The 23,203-nt window shown below is 39.2% G+C and overlaps 1 protein-coding gene across 1 annotated transcript; it reads left to right on the forward strand.

Moving 5' to 3' along the window:
• The first annotated feature begins 1,372 nt into the window (after positions 1 to 1,372).
• Positions 1,373 to 21,219, forward strand: LOC141432238 (DDB1- and CUL4-associated factor 8). Its single transcript, XM_074093770.1, has 12 exons — positions 1,373 to 1,482; positions 1,567 to 1,702; positions 1,778 to 2,141; positions 8,329 to 8,528; positions 9,842 to 10,015; positions 10,594 to 10,769; positions 11,938 to 12,116; positions 13,989 to 14,166; positions 17,938 to 18,074; positions 18,919 to 19,117; positions 19,767 to 19,886; positions 20,848 to 21,219. Exons 2-12 carry the CDS (start codon positions 1,585 to 1,587, stop codon positions 21,013 to 21,015), a joined length of 2,013 nt encoding a protein of 670 aa, XP_073949871.1. The 5' UTR covers positions 1,373 to 1,482; positions 1,567 to 1,584; the 3' UTR covers positions 21,016 to 21,219.
• The last annotated feature ends 1,984 nt before the right edge of the window (positions 21,220 to 23,203 follow it).

Below are 23,203 nucleotides of genomic sequence, written 5' to 3' on the forward strand. Positions count from 1 at the left end.
ACGTATGTACTACTACAAAAAAAAAAATACGTAACTACGAGTACGTGAACGTAAAAGGTGATCAAGCGCAAGATGAGCGAGCTAAAATCAAAACGTACGTCACCGACGGCAGCGCAGCCTTGACTACCGAAAACAAACTTAATCCTCCTTAAATTATCAGCGTGTGATTGTGTGCGTGCGGCGGGTGCGTGTGTATCGGCGCCAGCCGCGAGCCGGCGCGCACACATTTATTCATATTCATATTCATATTTATTCATTCAAATTCATGCTCATTACATTATTAGATGGTAGTTTAAGCCGCAGGATGTACTTTTGTTTATAGTGAACTTACTTCTCCTATTTTACTATGGTTTAACTCACTTAATTCTCTAGCCTACAATACTCTATGCGACCAGAGTTCACTTAGACAGTTTATAATTATTAGTGATTCTTATCAACGTGCACTTGTGTAGGAAAGTATAGTTGACAAAAAAACAAATACACAAGTATTTAAACTAACATATTATTATTTCACAAATTATGAGATATATAATATAAATCTCATAATTTGACAATTCTGTCAGATTTTATAACGACGGATTTAAAAAGTACATTGCAAATAGTACATCGCGTGCCTTCATCCGTCGTTATAAAATCCGGGTTTTGTGTCAAATTCATAATGTGAATGTAAATACTGAGATCATACGTGCACTTTAATAGGACTCCACTTGAATATCAACTCTAGAGTATCTAGATGCGATGTGCATTGGATTATTTAGATTAAAATAAACACTTCGCGTAGTGTAATTAGATTTTCAAATATGACATAAATTAGTGTCATTTGACGTATATTCTTTTCAATATATACTAGAAATGTAAACCAAAGAAGGTAAAGTACTTATTTTATAGTTAAGAAAAAAGTGAATATTGAAATGTATTTATTTTTTCTGCCAACCATACCCTTTGCTACGAAAAGTGCACGTTGATAATGATCATCACTAATAATTATGTTCACGCAATTGGTGAAAATTAATAAAACATTAGCAGCGGCTAGCATGAGGCACAAGTCAAAAAATATGGAAAAAAAAAATAGTGGGCAACAAACGTATCTCGCTCGCTTACCACCGTCCACCACACATGTTACATAGAAAACAACTAGAACTACGATGTACGATGAATTCGGTTTCGGATAAAAAAAATAACTTTCCGATTAAAACCCAAATTTAAGGAATTCTTATAAGTCTTGTAACACTGTTAAATTGTTAAATGCTATGTAAAAAAAAAAAGGAATGCGTTCAGAATCAAATATTTTTAAGTAACAGCTACACTAGCTGAACTTCCACTTAATTACCACAGATAAAACCTGTTTGTGGTTAAATTTGGAAAACGTTCTTGTGTTGACGTCAAAAAAAAGCAAACACCGTGCTTGTTCGTCCGACCGATCGTCTGTCAGTCAGAAAAATCAGAAAAAAATAACATCCTCCATTGCTCCTGTTTTTCACAGTAATGTAGAATTATATTTTTATTTCACTTTCAAAGTATCATGCAGATTAATTTTAGTTAATTTCTTGTGTCCATTGTCCCTAGTCTGCTATCGTAACTACTATGGATGATAATTCTTCGAGCGATGACGAAGTTAAGGAATTTCCTCTTAGCCCTATTATGGGTGGAAAGAAGCTGAAATTGAACGATGGGAGTTCTCAGGAGAGTTCAAACGGATCAGGTGACAAAACATAGCATAATTCAACACGCAACGTCAATCCAAATGTCATGCTAACTACGTATTTATTTTCTTTAGCATCGTCGAGTAAGGTGATTAAAGATGAGAATGTAGACAGTGGAGTGTCTGCAGACAAGTCTGAGAGCACTAGCAGCGAGGAGAAGGCCCCGGAACCCTTGGAAGGCCCTTCAAATGTGCTCGTAAACGCCGCTGCTTCGAGCAGTATCCATGGGATTGTTCTGAACATACGTCGCCCGCGACTGAGCAGGTGTTATAGGAAAAGAAAGACGCCAGACAGAGACTCTAATAGCGATAATTCTTTGAGAGATTCTGATGATTTCTCAGAGGCTGAAAGCCCTCCGTTGTCTAGAAGGTCCAATGATTCTGATGACAGTGTAGACTTGGATAGGTTGGTCACATTTTCAGATGGATCGAGGAGTCCGTGAGTATCATTTTTGTTGTTCATTAGTGCTAAGTAATAAGGCATATCAATTTTAATTGTTGGTCAAAAGGTCAAGCATTCTAATTTTAGCTTTAACCTTGGTAATATTAAAGAACAGCAATATACGGAGGGTGGATTGATGTGAACTAGCGATTGATTAACCTTAGCTGAGATAAACGACTGGGTTATAAAACGAAGAGATAAAAATCTGTTTTGAAAGTTTAAATAATACAGCAATGATTGGTTATTTACTATTATCAATAATCAAGTGGCCTAACAAGTTAGTTAACATGTTTTTCCTTGTGGCAAGACTTAGGTTAGCAACCAATACTGTCAATGATTCCCGACTGCAGTAGTGTATGATGGTAGTGGCTGGCTACAGAAGTCATGACCTCCCGTAAAATATCATACTCATCTATATAATAACCTAACCTAACCAAGAAAAAGTTTGAAAACCCCTGACTTTGTCACTTCAAAATTTAATATCTCAAAATCGGTTCAGCCGTTAAAACATGTCTAAGAACCATCGCTAGAAATCCTGCTTTCAAATAAAAAAAAAAACGGAATTCAAATTGGTCCACCTGTTTAAGAGCTACAGCGCCACAGACAGACATACAGACACACATAGCGGTCAAACTTATAACACCCCTCTTTTTGCATTAGGGGTTAAAAATATGTGTAAAGATAGAAACTTTTTGAAAAGTTGTAACTGTTGCAACAAAATTTACTATGACTGCCCCAGAACATATTTATCTGTTTTTTTTTTACATAAAACTGATCCATGATTGACTCCATCTCACCTGATGAAAAGTGCAGATGAGGCAAAGGTGTATCTATCTATAAGGGTGAAGACGCTCCCCTCGTCTAGATGTCCATTGGTAAAATGGAGTTTTTTATTTTATTTTATTCGACTGGATGGCAAACAATAATGTAGCGCCGTAATGGAGCGACGGATCGACGTGATTTTTTGGCATAGAGATAGTTTATGGGCCCGACACTGACATAGGCTACTTTTTATCCCGGAAAAATGCACAGTTCCCGAGGGAACAGCGCGCGATAACCAAATACCACACGGGCAGAGCCGCGGGCAAAAGCTAGTAAAATATAGACACCATGACTCATCATTTTCATATTATAATCTGGCACTTCAATAAATTCGTATCTTTTATCAATAATTACTTCACCTTTAATAGGTTCTTCATTAACACAGATATTTCAGATTATACACAATATTATGAAATAGTAGCATGGTGTGACAATATATTTTACTAATATTATTTGTTTTTGCTGTATACTAATGGGCTGATGATGATTTATTTCTTACTTGCAATATGCTAGGCTAGTTCAATGCAATCTCAAGCTCAAAAGTACAGTTAAAATCATAATATTTTATCAAAATCAGATAAATCCAAGCCAATCAGCGAAAGAAGTTTTTTTTTTTCTTTTTTTTTGACAGTTTTTTTAAATCTGTATCCAGAATCCGAATCAGGTCTGTTAAATTAAAATTATTCAAATCCACATTGAGTTTTTTTGAAAGATAGATAAATTGCAATAGATTATAAATATTAAATGAATGTAAATAAATCCAATCAACGTTTTATTTTTTGTAAAGAATGGATGGTTTTAATGCTGAATTTGCCGAACAGGATCGCTTTATTTAATTCTATAGCCATAATAAAAAATACTGCCTTTCTAATCACCAAATTAATATAAAACCACCGAAATAATGAAACGGTTAGAGGCGATTTATCTGAGTTTGAAGTTAAGCGCCTCATATGTCAGATTGTCGGGAATCCATCCATTGATCATCATAGGAGACGTTAGAAATTAGAATCTCCCCACATCAAATACGCGGAATCGTCTTAAGCCGACCAAAATACGCTTTATGTCTATGCAATACACACAACACACACAAACCACGCCTGTATTCCCAAATGGGGTAGGCAGAGCACACGAAACGTTACCGCTTCGGAGCCACTTTTAGCAATTTTAGGTTTTAAGTTTGAAAAAAACGGTACAATAGTGACAGGTTGCTAGCCCCCGCTAGCGACAGCCCCCGACACCACACGGGTAAATGCAATAAGAGCGAAAAAGACGTCTTTTCGTCGGTAAACGTCGTTTCGATCCGAAAGAGTAGGTTTGGGGAGACCCTTACGATTTTGGGCTGATTGGTCGGATTTCCCGGTGGTCTAGTAACGAGACTCTAGTTGGCGCGACGCTGCGCGTAGAGACAGAAGAGGCGCGGATAAAATCCTATCCTGTAATCCGAAAATCCTTTTCTTAAAAAAAAATATATCTTGCGGGAACTAGGTATGCATTTCTTCAGGATATTAATACCTCATGTGTTAATCCAGATTTAGAACACAAATTCATTTATTCATCTAGGTATCTAAATTTCATTCAAATCCGTCGAGCCGTTATTGCGTGATTAAATCTTTCTCATTTATAATATTATTGTATGATACACATAAATGGACTTTTTTTCTTTTTTTTTTTTATTCGACTGGATGGCAAACGAGCAAGTGGGGCTCCTGATGGTAAGAGATCACCACCGCCCATAAACATCTGCAACACCAGGGGTATTGCAGACGCGTTGCCAACCTAGAGGTCTAAGATGGGATACCTCACGTGCCAGTAATTTCACCGGCTGTCTCACTCTCCACGCCGAAACACAACAGTGCAAGCACTACTGCTTCACGGCAGGATTAGCGAGCAAGATGGTGGTAGCAATCCGGGCGGACCTTGCACAAGGTCCTACCACCTGCAAAACCTGGACTGGAGATGGATGGATGGGATTTCGGCAAAGGCAAAGTGGTGGGAAGACTACTGTCTTCTTCCTAGAAATGGGAATAGCATGCTTATAAGTAAAACAAGTTTGTCGTTAAAAAATACACTTTTAATAGGTACAAACATACCATTGACGAGCTCCGTCCTATGGAAACGATCTTGGCCGGACTACCGGGGTGTAACTGCCAGATTATTGTATTGTCACCAGATTTACATATGTATGCCAAATTTCAAGTCAATCCGACTACTGGAAGTGGGTCAAATTTAACTTGCAAGATTATGTATACATTGCAAGTTAAATAGAAGCTTGTAGAATAGAATATCACAAGGACCATTTAAAACATTCATAAAATAACAGGTTATTCAAATAAATATAGACCCATCATTGGCAATTAATGATAAGTCAAAATGATACAAGATATCAAGTGAATGATCTGATCAAAGTCCAACCTGCAAAGAAATCTATAGATTTCAGAATCTTATTTTATAGTTTGTCGACGCATTTAATAATTTACATAGTAATGATCATGATGAGATGACGTAAAATGCGGAACATGACAACAATTATGTACGTTTTTTTAGGGTTCCGTAGCCAAATGGAAAAAACAGAACCCTTATGGATTCGTCATGTCTGTCTGTCTGTCTGTCCGTCCGTATGTCACAGCCACTTCTTTCCGAAACTATTAAACTATACTGTTAAAAATTGGTATGTAGATGTATTCTGTGAACCGCATTAAGATTTTCACGCAAATATAGGATCAAAACAATAAATTTAGGGGGTTCCCCATAATTAGAACTGTTTCAAAAAATTTTTTTTCATAAAACCCATAGGTATGTGTGGGGTATCCTATGGATAGGTCTTCAAAAATGATATTGAGGTTTCTAATATTTTTTTTTCTTAACTAAATAATTTGCGCGAGAGACCCTTCCAAAGCGGTAAAATGTGTGTCCCCCCCCCTGTAACTTCTAAAATAAGAGAATGATAAAACTAAAAAAAAATATATGATGTATACCTAGTGCCACCCACGAAGACGCGTGGTTTTGTCAAAATTAGACTAATGACATTGTAATAAGAACCACGGCACGCGTCATTGTGAATGGCTCTACCTATACATTACCATGCAAACTTCCCGCGAAAACTGGTTTGAACGAGATCTAGTAAGTACCTAGATTTTTTTTAATAAGTCATAAATCGTAAAGTAAAGGAAACTTTTATATTATGTTACTTGCTGCTACGGAACCCTTCACGGGCGAGTCCGACTCGCACTTGGCCCCTTTTTTAATTCTTTTTTCCACCTATATTCTACTCTTTGTTAAAATGTATAGTTGACATAAATGCTGGTCTGGTTTTAATATTTATTTTTAACACGCTCTTGTTATTAACTCATAATCATTCATCCATCATCATCATATCACCTGTAGGACGTCTGATGGACATAGGCCTCCCCCATAGACCTCCAATTGCTTCGGTTGGAAACGGCCTGCATCCACGGTGAACCCGCGTGAACCAGGTCGTCCGTCCATCTTGTTGTTGGACGTCCTACGCTGCTCTTGTCTAGCTTGGCCTGTGACTAAATAATAAATGTAATCAAATCTTGGAAGTCGATTGTGACCTACTTAATTGTATTTGAAACTTAGCACTTATGTGTAGTTCTGATGCCAATACAATAATCTGGTATCGACAGCAACCTTTAAAAAAAACTATTCTATGAATGATCTATTATGAGCTCTGGATATGGCTGGCTAGGCCGATTTTTTTTTATACAGTATAGGCTTGCGTTTGGCCACAATCACGCCTGATGGAAAACGAGGATGAGGCCTACGATGGAGCACGCTTGCCTAGTAATTTACTCTCAAATACTCTTCTGTTTAGCGTGACAGTGCAGTTGCCCTACCCAACAGAGTTGTATGTGTACGTGTAGGACTTAGGTCTTTCTTTACGTAATGTTTTAATGGAGCTGGAAAAGCTTAATGGTTACTTGACCTAAAATGTATATTTCAGAATCAAATTTTTTTTTTAATTTATGACAGTGGAAGCAATCTACACTTCCACTGAACGTAGATATAGTTGCATGTTTAGTTTTAGTTTTGTAACTAAGGGACCCCATACATCCCTATATTATTATTGTTTTTTTCATGTATTTTTTCTTTAATTTTAAACTAGCTTTTAAGTATTTTATTTGTAATTATTTGCAAAATACCATATACGGGACTTATCACGCTATTTTTACACAAGTAATATTTACATCGACGTTTCGGCAACGTTACAGTTGCCGTGGTCACGAGTAGACTCGTATATGGTATTTTGACTATGAGTGAGAATCGCGAAAGTTTAAAACATTGTAATTATTTTATTTTGAAAAAGTGACTTTCTGCCAAGTTTCTTGCGGCGCATTCTTCTTGGCAATGATGGTCTTTCCGAAAGCGCTGGTAGTTTAAAAAAAAACCGGCCAAGAGCGTGTCGGACACGCCCGAAATAGGGTTCAGTAGCCATTACGAAAAAATTAAGTAATATTTTTCTAAGGATTTCGTATTTTGTACGGAATATTCCAAGTTTAGGTATTTTTTATACCTTAGGCTGCTATTTACTTTTAAACTAATAATAATTCTCAAGAAAACTTAACCGTTATAGTTTTCCTTGTAAGTTTGATATACTTACTACCATCCTGAATTTTTTCAAATTTTTCCACCCACCGGTTTAGATTTTAGAGGGCGGGGGACGTTCGATTTTAATGAAAATTTGCACTTTAAAGTTGAATATTTTGCAAACAAATCACTGAATTGAAAAATCGTTTTAGCAAGCTCTAATGGTTTTAATAGACCTATCCAACGATAACCCACACTACAAGGTTGTATGAGAAAAAAAAAATCACCCCCACTTTACGGCTATGGGAGGTACTCTAAAAAAATTGTTTTTGAATTTTTTTATTATACCTACCAGTTTGTCGGCATAGTTTACATATATATTCGTGCAAAATTACAGCTTTCTAGCATTGATAGTCCCTGAGCAAAGCCGCGGACGGAGAGACAGACAGACAGACATGGCGAAAGTATAAGGGTTCCGTTTTTGCCATTTTGGCTACGGAACCCTAAAAAGACGTGTAAAAGTGCCCATTGCGGCCTATTAATTTTATAAATGATTAGAATTTGAGCTAGGCACTGAAACTTCAAGACATAACACGAAACCTAGCCGTGCTTGGGCTTGTGTATTGTCTTAGGGTGAACTTTAACCTCGAACCAGGGTCTGATAGGGCGTCACGCAAGTTTAAAAAATATGAATCCGACTATCTACTTAAAATAAGAACAGAACTTTTTTAATTGTTTATATAAACTTTATTTTAACAAAAACTTTCCTTAATCTGTCACTCATTTTACTCACCCTTTATCTTTTCCCCCTCAGGTCGAACAGCAATAGCGACCGCAGTTCCTCAAGCAACGACACCTATTCCGGCAATGAAATAAACCTGGTCAATTCAGATGACACGGACAGTGATGATGGGACACTCTGGACGAGGACCAACCTGGACACCGAGGATAAGGCTAAGACGGCCAGTGTTATGTCCAAAATTAGGCCAAAACATAGCTATGCTATAATGAGAGGTGAGCTGTTTTTTTTCTAAATGAAAATATTTTTCGGGTGTGATCGACGGAATTCAACCTAAGTCCTCGCGTACTTTATAAAGGAACAATAAACACTAAGAATAACGGCCGAATGTACTTTATAAAGTACAAATTGTTAATTGAATAAAGAATTCTAAGAATTTTGAATGAAAGTCCGAAATAACAAAGCAGGTCAACCACGTCTAGGTCTTAAACGCTAAGTTTGTTGAAAAATGTCAGGACTCAGGAGGTTTTAAACCCTTTTGTCTAACCGTTCCAAGCGTGTTACCAATACGGTATTTGCCTTACGACGCCATGTTCATGTGTGTTGTGTGAAGACAGTCTTCTGGCGAACACAACGTAAAATGGCCGAGGAGAACATGACGTCGTAAGGACGCCATGACGGCTCAGATACAATATCCCCCCAGCTACAATAGCCCCGAGTCACCTTATTTGACTTTTTTTATTACAAATCAGCTTGGTAATGCATGTAAGTTACCCTTCCTTACATATTACAGAGTTACAAAGGTTTGACATTCAAGGCTAGAGTCTAGACGGAGAAAGAGTAGCGCCATACTTTCTGTATGTATGGACGACCAGATGGCCAAGTGGTTAGACAACCTGACTATGAAGCTTGAGGTCCCGGGTTCGATTCCCGGCCGGGGCAGATATTTGTATGAATAATACGAATGTTTGTTCTCGGGTCTTGGATGTTTAATATGTATTTATCTACATAAGTATGTTTATCCGTTGCCTAGTATCCATAGTACAAGCTTTGCTTAGTTTGGGACTAGGTCAATTGGTGTCAAGTGTCCCATGATATTTATTTATAGAGAAAATCGTGTCAGGAAGAGACAGACATAACGATTGTTCCTAAAACACTATAATTTAAATTTTTATCTTCTCTAAACATTGGCTGTTTAATAATAATAAATATCTCAAAAACGTCTGAACCAATTTTCATGAAACATGGCTAACTAGGCTAAACTAGGTTTCACGTAAAAAAAAACCGCATTGAAATCGGTCCACCCATGTGAGAGCTACGATGCGACAGACAGACAGACAATTGCTTCAAACTTATAACACCCCTCTTTTTGCGTCGGGGGTTAAAATGATAGGCACGCAAGTTCTACAGGCCTCATACTACGGAAGTTCCAAAAAAGAACTTCGTATCGTGTTATATCCCTCTCATGGTAATAGCAATTAATTAGGAGAGTAAGAAGGAGTAATACGAACTTCGAATTTTGAATTTCAGAATAGCCCCCTAGTGTACAGAGCTACTAGTAAGTAAATGCTGATTTTATACTTTCCAGAGGTATTGAATAGAGAGATGGGTCTGACGTACCCATGTGGCAAAGCCCGGAAGGACGACGTGATGTTCGAACAGAAATTCTACGGGTCGCTGCATTCCGTCTACAGGTTAAAGAAACTGCACCACCTCAACAAACACAAGGGATGCGTTAACTCCATCAATTTTCATCCTGAAGGTATGTAAGATATGGGCATTTCTATCTACCGTCGTACCCTGAGTTTATCTATCCGATATCAACAAAATTTGGGAGCTAGACTCAGTCCATGATTCCGAGCTGGAAAAACAGCGTCTCCAGGTGTGTCCCCAAAAATATTGTATGAATGTGTCCGTTTTGTTATGAAAATTGTTAAGAAAAATGTATCAGATAGAACATTTGTAACGTTCACTAGTGTATTCCGGGCGTAGCAACCCTAGCACTACACGTGCCGCGTGCGAGTGAACACGAGTTATGTAATAGACAGAGAAGCATAAAGTAGGCACGATTCTTATGCCTAAACGTCGCTTTTGTAAGGAAGAGAAGCTTCTGTACTTGTACTATCACTTATCCTTTAACTGAACACAGAAGGGTGACAGTCTTTCCCGGGCCGGATAATACCGGGATGGAAATACCGACCCTGTTTTTCGTGTACACGCCCATAGAAGCTCCTGTCAGTTTCTATGGGCGTGTACACAAAAAACAGGGCCGTTATTTCCATGTCGGTGTTATCCGGGCCGGTAAAGAGTGTCATCCAACACAGAATATGGTATTCGCAGGGCAACTGTTAGCTTCCGGGTCGGACGACACTAACGTGGTGGTGTGGGACTGGGCGCGCCAGCGCGTGCTGCAGACCATCAAGACCGGCCACAAGTCCAACGTCTTCCAGAGCAAGTTCCTGTACCTGAACGCCAGGAGTCAGCTCAACATCGTCACTTGTGCCAGGGACGGACAGGTAAAATAGCCAAAGGACCCCGCAGAATGTATGAAAATATGGTTGACTTGTGATCGAGGCTGCCTATTGCTTACGTTGTCATTTTCTCTCCGAGTACCTATTTTCTGTATCGTTTATAATTGTGGTGTACAACAAAGATTCATCGTATTGACCACTGAAGGACGACGTTTGATTTTTTTTTTAAATAAATTAAAAATTGGGTTCAAATCTTTGTATAAAAATTTAGTTAGTAAGTAAGAAGATTTAGTTTTAATTAGTTTTATTTTGTTCATTACGACGCTGGGACGAGCAGGTAGTAACAAATAAGAGGTAGTAAACAACAAATAAATAAATAAATAAATATCACCGCCCAATTCACACCAATTGACCTAGTCCCAAAGTAAGCTTAGCAAAGCTTGTGTTATGGGTACTAAGCAACGGATAAATGTAATTATATAGATAGATACATACTTAAATACATAGTAAACACCCAAGACCCGAGAACAAACATTCGTATTTTTCATACAAATATCTGCCCCGACACGGGAATCGAACCCGGGACCTCAAGCTTCGTAGTCAGGTTCTCTAACCACTAGGCCATCTGGTCGTCAAATATAAATGGAAGTGCGATGGCTCAAGATAGGTTGGTCAGACAAAACGCGCGCGTTATTAGGTATTTTCTTGGTTTTACATATTTTAAAATGTAAGGTGTATAGCTGATTGATACTAATCGTCTAGTTTTCTTACCATTAAAAAATTCACGACCATGATGCAATATTTACGCCATACTAAGGGTAAGAAGCCGTGGTGGCCTAGTGGTTTGACCTATCGCCTCTCAAACAGAGGGTCGTGGGTTCAAACCCCGGCTCGCACCTCTGAGTTTTTCGAAATTCATGTGCGGAGTTACATTTGAAATTTACCACGAGCTTTGCGGTGAAGGAAAACATCGTGAGGAAACCTGCACAAACCTGCGAAGAAATTCAATGGTGCGTGTGAAGTTCCCAATCCGCACTGGGCCCGCGTGGGAACTATGGCCCAAGCCCTCTTGTTCTGAGAGGAGGCCTGTGCCCAGCAGTGGGACGTATATAGGCTGGGATGATGAAGGGTAAGTACTAAATTTTATTTTTTAGAGGCGGATCAAGCTCATTCTTTTGTCTTGTTTCTTTGTCTAACATAGCTATGTCCCCAGGTCCGGCTGCTCCAGTGCCCGCCCAGCGGCGGCGCGACGGTGTCCCGGCGGCGGCTGGCGGCGCACGGGCGGGCGGCCCACAAGCTGCACGTGTGCGCCGCAGAGCCGCATGTCGTGGTGTCCGCCGGGGAAGACGGGCAGGTCATGCAGTGTGACGTCCGGAGGGAACAGGCCAATAGGTACTTTTTTATTTTTATTCGACTGGATGGCAAGCGAGCAAGCAGGTCTCCTGATGGTAAGAGATCACCACCGCCCATAAACATCTGCAACACCAGGGGTATTGCAGTTGCGTTGCCAACCTAGAGGCCTAAGATGGGATACCTCAACTGCTGCTTCACGGCAGGATTAGCGAGCAAGATGGTGGTAGCAATCCGGGCGGACCTTGCACAAGGTCCTACCATCTGCAAAACTATAATACGCTGATTTAGAGAACTGCCTCGGGACGTCTAAAAAGTAGCTTGTATAAAATGCAACTGGTTCCTGTGCGTGTTGGAAACTTGAAAAAACATAGTTTAGGTTAGAATTGCGTTAGAAGCTTAGTCGATCGTCAGATTCGGCTCCGGCAACTTTCCGCTAAGCCCTTACGCTATGCCAGCCTTTAGGATTTACGAATTATTTTGACACGACATGCGTGTCACTGGCATAGTAAGAACTAAAAAGTCACAGACGTTGTGTCACTGGCACCGGAATGTATTACGTCTGTGACGCGTATACGTGTCACAGGCATACAAGTGACTGCTGTGGAATATGCGTAGGCATAGCCATAGCGTAAAGGTGAGGCCACATGCAGTCGCTCGTCGCTCGTTTGCAGCGATAAATCTGGTCACGTGACCCTATTTTGAATTTCCCGCGACTCGAAAAAGTAGCGTAAGGTCGCCGTGTCGAGCAGCAGCGACGAGATGGCTGCTTGCAGGAATGATCTTGGCCTTAAAAGCTGATATCTTAATCTCATTTAGTGGCAGTCATGTCAGTGGTACAAATAAAAGAAATTGGAGTGAATGAAAAAAAAATAACAGTGTTTGCCGAAATCGAAGAGGTTTTTTTTCCCAGCGATAAAGCTTGTCGCTATATGTCACGTGACCTGATACGCTGGAAACGAGCGCGCGAGCGTCGAGAGACTGCGTGTGGCTGCGCAAGAAGTTCGTGGATGGTTGCCGGGGCTGAATGTGCTAACTAGACTGTACTGGTTCTCATCATGTCAAAGTCAAAGTCAAAATATCTTTATTCAGTTTAGGCTATAACAAGTACTTATGAATGTCAATAAAAAAAACTACCACCGGTTCGGAAAAACCTCTGCTGAGAAGAATCCGGCAAGAAAATAAACGAGGTATTTTTTTTAAACAGATTTACAATATCATTAAATGATATCTATCCCGCGTGGGAACTATAGCCCAAGCCCTCTTGTTCTGAGAGGAGGCCTGTGCCCAGCAGTGGGACGTATATAGGCTGGGATGATGATGATGATATCTATACATCCCAAGTACTTAACACAACTTTATTTTTAACACAGTAGGTTCGCTATTTGAAGGGGTCGCTAATGCGGATCAGAATTAATCAGAATTAATCATTAACTTTATAATACGCCTTTGAAATAGATTAGAATTTTGTATCCGTTTCATTTGCAATATTTTTTGGAATTTTATTATAAAAACGTATGCAATTTCCCAGACACTACTTTTTGGTTTTAGCCAGTCTGTAAGATGGAACTTTAAGCTTCCCTGTGTTTCTAGTAGCCTTCGGCTCATCGACGTTAGTGGGAAAATTACATATGTTATTCCTAACATACATGATTATTTCAAAAACATAAAGCGACGGCTGGGTTAGGATACCTGTTTCCTTATAAAAGGTTTTAAAGATTCACGCGTTTTTCAAATTATAAAGTGCTCTAATTGCTCTCTTTTGTAAGATAAAAATATTTATTTATTTTTTATTTGACTGGATGGCAAACGAGCAAGTGGGTCTCCTGATGGAATTGACTCAATGTCTGCAGCAGATGCCCATAAAACAAGGCCGTACGAATTAATGTCAGTGACGTTCCCCGTTGGGCGCAGACTGTTCCAGGTGAAGCAGTCGGGCTCCGTGATCCCGCTGTACAGCGTGTCGGGGCACCCGCTGGAGCCGCGGCTGCTGTGCGTGGCGGGCCGGGACCGCTTCGTGCGCGTGTTCGACGCGCGGCAGCCCTCCGCGCCCGTCGCCCTATACTGCCCTGCGTCGTTCAATGACTCCACGGTGAGTTGATAATATTTAGTCTCCTGAGGCCCGACGTAAAATTTCTGGTCAATTTGAACCGAACGTCAATCAAGTAAGTTCAAATTTTTTTTAATGTCATATATACAGGGTGTGACGTGTAACATTCATTATCGGTCAGTATGGGAAAGTCTGAAACTATAATACATACGAAGATCCGTCCTTAGGAACCATGTCATCGATTTTAACAACAAGAAAGACTGCATTCATACATTTTTCAAAACTTGTACTCAGCCGGGAATCAACCCGGATCTTTGAAAAAAAAAATTACATTATTAAAGAATATGAAATACAATGCATTTTATTCATTCTAGATATCATAGTTCATAGTAACAATAATGTATGTTTTATTTTTCAAAATTACAGAGTTCGATTCCCGAACAGAGTAAGTTTTTTTTTTTTGTAAATTATGAAATGCAGTTTTTCTCTTATTAATCGAAGACATGGTTCCTAAGCCAGAATTCGTATGTCTAAATAGTTTCAGACTTTCCCATACTGACCGATATGAATGTTACATCCTGTATATTACGCCAGGCTGCACGAGATTAGATCCGAATCCGATTCCCGATTAGATTAGAGAGAAAAATTTAACCGCTAGGATTAAAGACGTGAAATTCGGCGCGAATTTTCTTATCCAGCGCTAGTGAAATTCACGATGTAATTTTTGGTAAAACCTCCAAGATTTTTCGTTAAATCCCTGAATTTAAATTCAATTGCTAGGACTAATTATTTACGCGTGCGAACCCGCGCGGCTAAAGGTTAGTCGAAGATAAATAAATGAATGATAGTTGGTTGTTTGTTTAGCTTGGTAGCTTATCTTTTAGCAGCCTTGACCACGACCTTTGAGTCCTAGTCTTTTACTTTGTACTGGCTTTAACCTCCGGCTTTGCACGCGTAAAAGAAAAGGTACAGTTCAACTGCGAATTGAAGCACCGGGAGTTCACCGAATTCCCGTGGGAAATTCCAATAGTAAAATAATAATATACACGGTGATTTATAATCAGTGAACTGGAGTTGAAAATATTAATAATTAGCCTACATACGGTCTCTGAAGCCGTGATGGCCTAGTGGTTTGACCTATCGCCTCTCAAGCAGAGGGTCGTGGGTTCAAACCCCGGCTCGCACCTCTGAGTTTTTCGAAATTTATGTGCGGAGTTTACATTTGAAATTTACCACGAGCTTTGCGGTGAAGGAAAACATCGTGAGGAAAACTGCAACAAACCTGCGAAGCAATTCAATGGTGTGTGTGAAGTTCCCAATCCGCACTGGACCGCGTGGAACTATGGCCCAAGCCCTCTTGTTCTGAGAGGACGCTGTGCCCAGCAGTGGACGTATATAGGCTGGGATGATGATGATGATACGGTCTCTTAGGTCACTGTTTAATTAATTGCACTTAATGATATTCTTAAAGGCTGACCAGAATTATAAATTAAAAACCTCGCCATATTGCGGAAAACCAATAGAACTAATTTCTTGCACTGGTAACACTAAATTCAAATGTCATCTGTCTATTGCTGTCAAGTCAAAGTCAACGTTGTTTGCGCGTCGTATTTTAAAGTGTTATTTTGTGTTTTTGTGCGTTAAAATGCCGAAGATTATCCATAGCCTTGTAAGGAAAATAATTCACAATGTATAAAAGTATTTGTCATAGAAAAAGTCTGAAGGATTAGAAAATATTCCTTTAAATGTTAATCATCGACACCGTTGGTATGGATACGTGGTCGCTCTACATTAATTACTAATTACTGAACTGAAGTAGAAACAGTGACTACTTATTACTCATGAATTTTTAAATTTTGTTTATAAAACTGTCTTATCCAAGTTGTGGGTTATGAGCTCATAGACTAAATCATTAGTAAGGTGACAATGAATTAAAATATTTTGAACATAAAAATATTACTAAAAAGAAAATGCCCTGGTTCCCTGTTCCATGTAATGAGGGCTACTTAACAGGTGGAACATCGCTAGATGGCGTTAGTGTCGTGAGGTCTGTTTGACGTTATGGTCTTGCTTGCGATTGGCTCAATCATGACGAATTTATCGACATGGAGAAGGTATGTCGAGAAATTTTAATTTTCTTATTTTATTACTGGAATTTCTTATTTTAATACTGAAAAATTATTTACACATATTCTATAAACTATACATAGAAAGATACATTAGAAAGTAACAAATACAAATGGAAGACTAATAAATTGATTAAATAAGAAAAGCACGTAATGTTTTATTTTTTCCATCCATTGTGGTTGCAAGGTTGCAACGTGACAACACGATGGATGTAACTGGATTAAGCCGTCAACAAAAAAAAACGGAAACAAAGAACGAGAACTTGATGCACTCGGATTAGTCCTCATCATTAAACAAAAATAATACAACATAGAAAGAAAGAAAGAAAATACATTTATTCGGAACAGTGACAGAATAATGAGGGCTATCGCGTATGAATTCGCCGCTAGAGGCGCTAGTGTAGCGTGAGGTCTCTGAAATGTCAAATCTCATAGTTTTTGGGTGAGCTACGCGGGTTTATTTATAATTAGAATAATTTTGTGAATATTTTGCATTACCTGAAATTAATTATGGCAATTATGCGATAAGGAGCAATGAATGTCTGTGTTTTAAGACAGTTTTGTCTCTCGAAAACTTTTGTCCTCCCTTTTTTTCCGAACAAAACGGGACTACGCAACACTGTGGTTGCTCGATATTTTTATGGTACGTTTTTAAGGTGTATTAAATATGATTTTAATCTAATCTTTGTTTTCTCGCCCGTAATAACAGACTTTGAATGCCACACTTAAAAACCTCACGCAACAGTGGCACCATCTAAAAAGACAAAAAACGATAGCCCTCATTACATAAAAGAAAGAAAAAAAAAACAGTGTAGGTATAGGTTACTTCTGTTCACGAAACGGACCCACCTCAGCATAATGCCGGCTCAAGAGCTGGCGCTGGTCTTCCGGTGGGACCGTGAGGCCGTCATTGCACGCTGCACGTGCGACCGAACCGTTTTTAATGAGGGCTATCGTTTTTGTCTTTCTAGATGGCGCCACTGTTGCGTGAGGTTTTTAAGTGTGGCTTTCAAAGTCTGTTATTACGGGCGTGAAAACAAAAGTTAGATTAAAATTATATTTAATACACCTTAAAACCGTATCATAAAAATATTGAGCAACCAGTGTTGCGTAGTCCCGTTTTGTTCGGAAAAAAGGGAGGACAAAGTTTTCCGAAAGACAAAACTGCCTCAAAACACACACATTCATTGTCCCGTAACGCATAATTGCCATAATTAATTTCAAGTAATATAAAATACTTATTCACAAAACCAGCGACCACAAGCCAGCGAGGAAACGATTGGCTATCGACTATTTTCTCGCTCAAGAAACGAACAAAAGATATAAGATCCTGTGTGAGTAAAAGAGACACATATATTAATAGTTGATCGCTGGCTGTTCACACTGTCGGCGAGAACTCGCTCTTACATATTTTGTCGCAGCGACAAGAGCTATAAAACTCGCTCAGCGATGTCAGCTTGGCGGCCGCCCCGCACGAGCGAGTCGAGTGAAGTGAGTAATCGCCCGTCGCACGCGAACACTCGCTTGCAGCCGAGCGACAAAACTACACTCGCTTCTCGCTGCTCGCCCACTCGTTTCTAGTTACTCGCTCTACTCGCTTCTCGCTCATCGTCGGCGGTGGGACAAGTGCCTAAGGGTTGTTGGCTTTGCGACTTATTCGTGATCCGCACCAAATGTTTGTTCTCAGGGTGGAACGAAAAGTACAAAATATAACATGATGCATCTGACGTGCGCGATATTCAACCACGATGGCAGCGAGGTCCTCGGCTCATACAACGACGAAGATATCTACCTGTTCGATACGAAACGAGACGTCTATGACAAGTAAGTATTCTAGACTAGAACATTCTTAATTTTTTTGTTTTCATTCTTCGGCAGTCGTCGTTGGTGTGTATGACTTAAATACCTATTTATTTACTACGTAATACTAGACGTAATAAAAAAACCGCATTCAAATCGGTTCACCCGTTTAAGAGGTACGGTACACAGACAGACACAGCGGTCAAATTATAACACCTCTTTTGCGTCGGGTTAAAACAAGTTGATTTGCCGCTGGTTTTTCTAAGCGTACAGAGCACGCCACTTCATTTGATTTGTGGCGGTGAAGAGTTTAAGGCAGTCTGGTTTTTATTTAATTTTTAACAGAACCTTATAAAATCCTATCCTACTAATATATTATTATAATAAATGTGAAAGTTTGTGAGTGAGTATGTTTGTTACTTCTTCACGCTGAAACGGCTGAACGGATTTGAATGAAATTTGGCAAAAAGTTAGTTTATAACCTGGATTAAAACATAGAATACTTTTTATCCCGATATTCTCACGGGATAGGGATAAAATCTCGAAATAACAACGGCTGGGCTTAGAGTCATGAAATTTGGTATGTAGGTAGCTGTACGCAAGAATAACACATAGGCTACTTTTTATCCCGATATTCCCACGGAATAGGGATAAAAACTTGAAATTTCAACAGCTGGGCTTAGTCATGAAATTTTGTACAGTGTTGTTCTTAACACAACCTCAATGAAGACCACGATATAAATTTTGGGATTTCCCACGGGAATTTTGTAAAATTCCGGAATTTTAATTGTACTTAACTACCAGATCGAATACTACGCGTGCGACCAAACTCTAGTTAGTAATATTGATGGATGATGTCCAATTCCAGAAGCAGTTCCGACAGAGGCGCCAACGGCTACACGCACTGTTACAGCGGGCACCGCAACAGCGCCACCTTCAAGGGGGTGGCGTTCTTCGGGCCTCGCAGCCAGTACGTGGTCTCCGGGTCTGACTGCGGCCACATATACATCTGGGATAAGGACTCGGAAGCCATCGTGCAGTGGATGGAAGGGGATAATGGAGGAGTGGTGAGCCATTCATAACAGTTATTTGTGGCGCAAGGAAGCAAAATGGTGTATTTACGCCGATTTCTATTGTAGAATCCTGAGCGAAATGAGGGTTTCAAGTGTTAACGCCCAAGATGAAAATAATTTTGCTCCCGAGTAGCTCATACAACTTTTCACACCGAGCATTAAGATAGTTACTTAGAAAAAAAAATCTAATTGTTATTAAAAAACAACCAGCATAGAAAATGGCGTGGCTATACAATTATCAAGTTCAAAAAATGGCATTTGCAATAAAACACTTAGAAAAGTTGCACTTTGCTCCCTCTCGTCAGGGAGGACTTTTTCTGAAGGAGAGTGTGAATAATATATGTATTTCTATTGAATTGTAAGAAAATAAATTAATCAGTGTCGTGTTTCCTTCTCTGATGACTATTCAGTTTGAATTGCATAATGTATATTTGTCTATTTCTCATTTTTGACTGCTCAAAAGTTAACTGGTGGAGATCGCTCTTTAACGATAAAACCTCTACTTTTAATATTTTTTAACATGTGTGTATCGATATATCGATATTGAATATCGGAAGTCGATAAGTGTGAAGTCACTATGACAGATCAAAAATGCCGCGAAAATTCCGAGCCGTGGTGATGAGTGTGATGTTGTCTTTTGCAGGTGAACTGTATAGAGACGCACCCTCGCAGCCCGGTGCTGGCGAGCAGCGGCCTCGACAAGGATGTCAAGATATGGATACCGTCGAGCCAGGAGGACCCTGACTACTCGGGGCTAGAGAAGGTATGCTTACAACTGGTCTTTTTACAAGTGTATACACAGTTCTGGGTTGACACAGAGTCCGGGCTGTGTGTGTCATACTGCGTTGCTTATGGATGTCAACTAGCTTCGATTTAAAAAAAAACGCGTTTTTCGACTGTCTCACAACTTGATTGAGTCTTTGGGCTTGAGCACGGGAGTGGCGGTGACGCCATCTATGTTATTATGTTGGTACTTATAGTTGCAAACTAAGGTATGTTACTGTTGGATAGCTAGGAACCGAAAATGTTCGGCTAAAAGCTACTAGATGGCGCCACCTACGACGCTTTAGGAGACAAGATGGAGGTTGATACAAATGTTACAATTTCTCTTGTAACCACGACTAAGCAAACGTGGTTGCGTGATTTACTTCACTTTTAAAACCAAACCAAGGAAAATAAGGGACACTTTAGTTTCATCGGTAAAATGAAATCAAAAATAAACCGAGTAAATTTGAAGATGAATACATTCGTAATTTACCATGAGCTTTGTGGTGAAGGATAAACATCTTGAGGAAACCTAAACTAACTTGCGAAGCAATACGATACGTAGACGTGTAAAGTCTCAATCCTCACTGGGCCCGCATGGGATCAACGGCCCAAGCCCTCTCATTCTGAGAGGACGCCTGTGCCCATCAGTGGGACATAATTTAAGCTGGGACGAATTAAAGATATATCACTCTCCAAACAATTAATTGTCTAAACTAACTGTGGCCCGCACTCCGTCCGCATAAAATTCATTTATCCCGCGGGAACTATGTAATTTTCCACGATAAAACTATACTATGCCATTCAGAAGGGCCCCTTCCCCAGGCTTCAAACTATCTGTATACCGAATTTCATCTAAATCAGTTCACATTTTATAATATTAGTGGGATGTGGAGGAATGTTCAGAATATTTTAGTACCTTTGTTGGAACAAAAAATAATGTAAGCTTTTTTTTACAGACGATCCGAGAAAATAGTAGTACCCAGCGTAGCCCATTGTTCAGTGATTTTTTACCTACACTTTATAACGCGTGGCGCGGCGAGAACAGACTATTCACCGACGAGGACCGCGCGCCGCCTTACGGAGGGAATATCGAGTTCGACGGCAACGTCTGTACTGCTTTCTAGTGAATGGGCTGTTATTTCTATTATAGATGTTCAATTAAAGATTAGTTTTATTGTGCCCAGTTTTTAGGTGCTTCGCAATGGAAATAGACCTATGAAAATGTTGATGAAAAACAGTGTTGTGCTAAGAACAGAAATATAACTGATGCGTTTGTAAAATATACTGTTCGTCCAAGATAATTAATAAGTAATAAACTAATACACATATACGGTATACGGTTCGTTCGTAAATTAGTTTTAAGATAATCCCCACAAAAAACCGTCTTTTAGATTTAATTGAATAAAGATATTTTGACTTGACTTGAGGTGCCTAAAAAACGCAGTGTGGTAGAGATTTTATGGAGTCACATAGTGTGCTTTATTGTGTGTGGTTAAAGTGCGACCTTGGCCATGGTAGCCTAGTGGTTTCACCAATGGCCTTTTATACAGGCCGTGGGTTTATTACAAATAAACAACACGAAGGATAAATATGATTTGAAATTTACCAGAATATAAAGGAAAACATCGTGACGCTCTCAGACTAGTGTCAACGATATCCCTTGCCAGGCCATGCAATGTCGCTATGATATTTTATTTGAAAAGTTTTAACTTTAAGGTCAAATATAACTAAACAAGGCAAAGTCCGCTCTTGGGCGAACAAAATAACTATGACTATTCTGATACTGGATGTCAGACGTAGGTAGAGCCGTAGGAGAGTTTTCTTGTAGGTGGAATATCGCTAGATGGCGTTAGTAACATAAGATCCGTTTGACGTACAGTCTTGCTTGCGATATTGGCTCATTAGTTCAGTACAGTACCCGGCGATAATGATTGCACATCGGTCTTCGGAAAAAAAGACAATTGGCTGTTCACGACGATTTCCGAACACTGGCGACCGTCCATCAATAATCGTATTTATTACGTGATGTTTTACATCAAATAAATACTGCACGTTTTGGACTTAATTAGTTTACGTCAAATTAATGACATGTAAACTTCGGATATCTATAAAGAGCTGTTGCAACTACTAGAAAGAGGATAGTTCCCTCTTTTTCCTAAAGATGCCATCGTACAATTTAAAGTTTTGAGGGGTTTGAACAACTCTTTATTATATATTTTCATCTAAATGCGTCCGTACTCTATTGCACCTGTACAGTCAGCCAAGAAATTGGTCTACCCCCTACAGTCGATGTTTATTTGAACGTCATGAGACAACAAGGTCTATTTCCCTTGCAGTAATGTTATGACTGTGACAATTGCTCTCTTTATCTTATGATTTACGTCATGTGATGTGTCAAGTTTGAATTGACAACTGACATCGTAGTGTTTTGTTTAAGCATGATCTCAATATATAAGAACACTTTTGTTGAATTTACGTCGATAAAAATACTTGACACTTGTCAGTGATAATTTATTTTTCAGTTGCAAAAAGTTTTTCTTGAAAAAGATCGAAATGGTTTAAATTAAAGGGAATCATATTATAACATTACCGCAAAATAATAGCCTTCTGCATTTATAACAAAGGTCAAAATGACAAAATCAAAATAATATATGACTTTAAATGTCAGGAATCTCAAATAAAGACGATACGTCATATTTGTGCATCTTTACACTCCGTTAGAAAAGTCAACTTAGTGATATTTGATCTCACAGAAACTTTTGTCAAAATGGTAGACCACTTTCTTGGCGACTGTACAACGACTGACAATCGTGACATAAATAGTGTTGACAACGCTCTACGAAGCCGAAATGGCACACGTGAAATTACAAACGTGAAAAATAACTCTGTCTCTCTTCATAATTCATTTTCATCAAGCTATATAAGTATTAACTGACAACGAGTCTCACTAACTAACTCATACTGTAGCTACTCAGCGCCATCTAGTTTATCATCTCGGAATTAGTACAACTTACGACCGAGTACTGCCTTTTCGCAACGTAACGTTTGGCAACCTGTTTCATTTTCGCAACTTTTCATTTCGCAAACTCTGAAACTGTAAATATTTCAGGGTTAATTTCAGGCATCGTGTAGAACCTTTATGTTAGGTTAGGTTTAGTTTTTATAAAAATCCTGAAATATTTACAGTTTCAGAAATATTAAACAGTTGGGAAATGAAAAGTTGCGAAATGAAACAGGTTGCCAAACGTTATTCGCCGAATTAGTAAACCACTTCAGACGCTCTTTCCTTCGGACTTCGGTCCCCAGAGAACA

This window comes from Choristoneura fumiferana, chromosome 10, assembly GCF_025370935.1.
Source record: "Choristoneura fumiferana chromosome 10, NRCan_CFum_1, whole genome shotgun sequence".
NCBI classification, from domain to species: Eukaryota; Metazoa; Arthropoda; class Insecta; order Lepidoptera; family Tortricidae; genus Choristoneura; species Choristoneura fumiferana.

Bases quoted from the DNA above. Each gene is read 5' to 3' on its own strand.
- LOC141432238 (XM_074093770.1), top strand. From the start codon at position 1,585: ATGGATGATAATTCTTCGAGCGATGACGAAGTTAAGGAATTTCCTCTT. The intron at 1,703-1,777 runs GTGACAAAACAT...TATTTTCTTTAG, and splicing joins GGAGAGTTCAAACGGATCAG to CATCGTCGAGTAAGGTGATT. The intron at 14,167-17,937 runs GTGAGTTGATAA...GTTTGTTCTCAG, and splicing joins CGTCGTTCAATGACTCCACG to GGTGGAACGAAAAGTACAAA.